At 40.2% G+C, this 4,855-nt stretch overlaps 1 protein-coding gene across 1 annotated transcript in view; it reads right to left on the bottom strand.

The window, feature by feature from the left end:
• Positions 1-4,482: 4,482 nt before the first annotated feature.
• The window catches only part of LOC107121551 (chromosome unknown open reading frame, human C5orf28), a 12,905-nt gene continuing 12,532 nt past the window's right edge, over positions 4,483-4,855 (bottom strand). Inside the window, exon 2 of the mRNA XM_015424474.1 lies at positions 4,483-4,818. Within this exon, the coding sequence (XP_015279960.1) occupies positions 4,483-4,818 (336 nt within the window). The remainder of the gene's footprint in view (positions 4,819-4,855) is intronic.

Below are 4,855 nucleotides of genomic sequence, written 5' to 3'. Positions count from 1 at the left end.
TACAGAGTTACATTCCTGCACTTATCCAGAGATGTGTCACTCTAAAATAATCAGTGTTTGCAGAATTGCTTCATATAATAATTTTACTCCAAGTATATGAATAGTTCTGACCCAAGTAATGATCAATAAGCTGTGTTTATGAATTACAAAACTTTAAGGCACCCAAACATCAGCACACAGGGTTTTTTGTATTGGTTCTCAGCATATTAACTCTAATATAACAACACCACACATACACGGTATTATTTTTGTGTAGGGCTACTGTTCACTGTTTTCTGTAAGGCCATCTGAGAAGTAAAACTATTTTCCTGTTTTAATTAATTGCTTTGTGCCAATTTTCTCTCTATAGCTTCAGTCATTAAACTGAACACTGTTCTACTCAACACAATAATAATGTGCCAGACAGGATAAAACAGCCATTCCCAAAATATTTTATTTAGGAAAATAGTCTCTTCATTAAAAAAAAAAAAAAATAGAACAAGGATTTTTTTTTTGGCATGGTGCTAAACAACTCCTGCTCAACATAGAAAAGATGGCTGAAAGTGTTATAAGTTCTCTTTCAATTAAAACGGAATATCAGCTTGCAGTAGCTGTATTAGTATTAATATGATTAGCTGCCCAGGACAAGGAACTGAAATTCCAGTGCAGGTTTGATTGTCTATATAGTGTAGATAAAGACAAATACAGATCCCAGTGCAAGTGATACGGAGATGGCCATGGTCCCCCCTCCCTGTACTAACAGAGTCCTTGACTCTCAGCAAGAAAAGCGGACAATAAATAAATAAATAAATAAATAAATAAATGTGCCCTGCTTCAGAGCTTGCTGTGCAAGATGAGGATAATGGAACAGGAAGATGACCAGCAGAGGATGGGGGGTGGGGGTCTACAGATAAAAAAAGAACACGTTCTATAGCAGCGTGTATGTTATCTACTCCCTACTGTGGTGCTCGTTAAGAGATTGTGAATACCTGGAGAAGGAAAACTTAATTACTAGAGATTCAAGCTTTAGCTACTCCTGTCGCAGAAACAGCCACAGACCCTTTGGGGTATGGGCTAGTGGAGTAGGTAGTGGCCACCACTGCCTTGAGTTTCATTTCTTTCATTAACCAATCCAGTCAAGTGAATCTAATTAGCTTTTTTTTTTAAAGTTCCTTCTGCATATTAAGCAACACTTATAGAGAGAAGCAGCAGTAGGGAGTATATTTACAGACACCAAATTTGATCACAGCATCTCTTACAAGGTTTCCAGATTCCACTCTGTGACTGGATATTACAGAAGACGAGGCATGTGGCAACAATTAAACTTCACCTGTAGCAGAACACATAGCAAAGAACAAAGTTGTAATGGTGACGGGGATAGGAAACTCAGCAGTTGAGAACACCAAGGTGAGTATACCTAAAGTAAAGGTAAAGGTTTCCCTTGCTTGAAAGCCAGTCGAATCCGACTCTAGGGGGCAGTGCTTATCTCCGTTTCCAAGCCAAAGAACCAGCGCTGTCTGAAGACTTTTCCGTGGCCATGTGGCCGGGATGACTAAATGCCAAGGCGCATGGAACGCTGTTGCATTCCCAGCAAAATGGTACATATTTATCTACCTGCAATTTCTTGCTTTCAAACTGCTAGGTTGGCAGGAACTGGGGCTAGGATGGGAGCTCACTCCGTCACCTGACATTAGGGTCTCAAACTGCGGAGCAACCAACCTTCTGGTCTGCAGCTTAGTGTTTTAACCTCTGAGCCACTGTGGCCCCCGAGAATACCTAGATGGCATCATAAATGATCCTTGGCATCCTGTGATTTCAAATACAGCTTATTAAAGAAAACCCTTGAGAACCAGAAAGCTGAACTCTTCAAATGCTTCATCATGATATAAAATACTGACAATTCTTTAACGGCATGGCTTCTCTCTGAGCAAAACTGTGTAAAGGAGACATGAGCTGTGCAAACGATACTGCTCCCACAATGACTGTGGCATTCAATTCACACTAAGGCATACAGGATATGGTTGCCAGCCTCAAGGTGGTGGCTGGAGATCTCCTGGGATTACAACTGAGCTCCAGGTGATGAAGATCAGTTCACCTGGAGAAAACAGCCGCTTTGGAGGGTGAATGCTATGGCATTAATACCCCATTGAAATCCCTCCCCTCCCCAGGCTCCACCCCCCCAAATCTCCAGGTTTTTCCCAAATCAGAGCTGGCAACCCTAATGCACGAACATACCGGCAGATGAAGGGAATCCAGAATTTTTTCTTACGCAAATCCATCTCTTCTACGCATGGATCTGTTTGAGTCTGATCCACTCATAACATGTTTAGGTGCACATCCAAAAATGTAGGCAGTTAAGATTAAGTGCATACCTAAAGTGCAACATATGAATAGAAATAAAGAAACCGGAAATAGATGAATGAGTAGATACACTCAGAGTTAGGATTCAGACTAATTTCCTGTGAAGTATACACTTGGCACAAAAATGAGGATTTGCTGCCATGTAGTGTCTGCACAGAATACTTCACATCTGTTATCAAGCAAGAAAGCCCTCTGAGCTGAATCTAAACTGGGAACAGGCTCTGATCGTTATACAGACCTTTTGCTTACCCATGTTTTGTGATCTCTTCTGCATCACCACTCACATATATCCTTACTTCACCCCATAACCTATTCCTGTCTGAAACCGATGCCCGTTCTGCACCCCAGTGAGCTGATCCTGTGTTCTATGTGTATAGGAATATGGTCATAGCTACTCTCTAACATGATAAGCAAACATCCACCATATATGAGCTCTGGGGGAAGGTTAGCTCAGGCCATGACATTTTTGGGAATCAGCAATAACATGCACAAAATGTAAAGGCTTCTCATTGTTTTTGTCTTTGCATATTGCTATTCCAAAGACAGCCACCTCTACAGAAGTTGTTCCCAACAACTAACTCTTGCAAGTGGAATTAATTGGCATTTGTTTTTAAAGAATAAACTACCAGAAGTTTACTTTTAACTCAAATGCTTTTTTTGAGAGAAAACTCTCAAAACAACGAAAAATACAGAAGTCTCCAGTTAATTCTATTCTATCATATTTTGATTTTGTATTTCATACGTTGCTTTTTTATCAAAGTAATGTGTGAAGCAATTCACTGGGGTCTCACAGCAGCAAGCCTTGACAGGTTGCATCCATAACCCCTCTTCAAGAAATAAAACTGCACATTCATATAGTCTTCTGTAAACTAGAAGGAATAATAAATTAACTAAAAATTGCTATAGTAAAAAAAATCCTGTTCAGTAACTTGAAAATATAGTGAAAACATAGTGAACTGGTAGTTAATTTTCCAACATTATTATAATTTAGTTACAATTAAAGAAGCTGTTATTAAACCACAAAAAAGACAATAAATTTTTCCCATCTGTTTCACTATACGCAAGATGAAATCCCTTGATTTTAAAAATCAAACATATTGGACACACAAACAAAACAGTTGGCCCACCAGTGTTTTGTTGTCACCAGCAAGTTTTTGCCTCCTCTCTTTTGTTATTATATGATCTAAAAAGGGGACATTTTATACTCCTCAGGGAGTGGTGGTCCCAGAACTGCCAGTGTCTAATCACAATCTAAAATGGCAAGAAACCTGTGGTTGGGTATTTCTCAACAACATGCAGTGTTGAATTTGTATTGTCCTTGGAACCTAAATGGTGCTACACATCTTCAATATGAGAAGACAGAAATATAAATAATGAAGAGTGACTGAGTCAAATCTGTACTGCAGAGGAGACTGAAGTAAAAACAACTCTAGAAACCACTAGCATCGTTAGCAGTACAGACGAAGAGTATATTATGCTTCCCATTTGTTCCACTCTTTGTTATTTACCTTTACAAGACAAATTTCTGTTGGGGTTAGAGGATGCCCACTTCCTTTCCTTTCCAGGAACCTGCCCACCACCCCAACCCAGTTCTATAACCTCCAAGGCTAGAGAGTCTGGGAACCAACCAAAGTATCTACCTGTTTTGTGGAACCAGGACTGAAAAGCTTGGGGCCGATTCAGCCACTATGGACTGCAGACAGAGAGAGGAATGTTGAAAGGAATATCAGTTGCAGAGGTTAGTCATGTTGGTCTGCAGTAGGCAAGCTAGATTCGAGTCCAGGAGCACCTTAGAGACGCAACAAGATTTTCAGGATATAACCTTTGGTGAGTCAAAGCTCCCTTTGTCTGATGAAAGCTTATGCCTTGATAATCTTGTTGGTCTCTAGGGTGTCACTGGACTCAAATCTAGGAATAGCAGTTATTACTCTTTTCTCACAAAATACTCAAATCTGCTTGGGAATCAACAAAAGAAGATTCTAATGGCTATGCTAAATGGAACATTAACCATAACATTATCCTGTGCAGCAGTGGCCTCAGGGAATGGCAGCTATAATAAGCAACGTGGTTTCAGGTTAGACCTAACTGAGAAAACCTGAGGGAATCATTTCAGCGATGCAAACACAACCATCTGCAACGTCCTTAGACATCAATATGAATCCCATGTTTTATAGACATCAGTTCCCTTGTTCCTGTTAAATACATAATAAAGGAACAGAAATGAGGTAAAGAGGCTGTGACTGCCACATAAAGCCAGTATGGCAAGGGCGCAGTTTTTCCAAATGGACAGATCCACAAGCCGTGACGAATTCCATCTCGAACATGATGTGAAGTCCAGGATATAAACAACATCCAGGGTAGAAAACACCACGAATCCTTCAGCTTGAAAAGATGCATAATAAACTTCAGCATCAGACACACAACTGGAACCACAGTAGAACAGTGAAGAAATGGCCTCTGTGGAAGTGTCAGAGCAGCCTGAGGGAAAGAAAAACACAGTGTGCCAGTCGCATTG

The sequence above is a fragment of the Gekko japonicus genome, unplaced genomic scaffold (assembly GCF_001447785.1).
Source record: "Gekko japonicus isolate JY-2015 unplaced genomic scaffold, Gekko_japonicus_V1.1 scaffold82, whole genome shotgun sequence".
NCBI classification, from domain to species: Eukaryota; Metazoa; Chordata; class Lepidosauria; order Squamata; family Gekkonidae; genus Gekko; species Gekko japonicus.
This window is presented reverse-complemented; position numbering and strand designations above follow the sequence as displayed.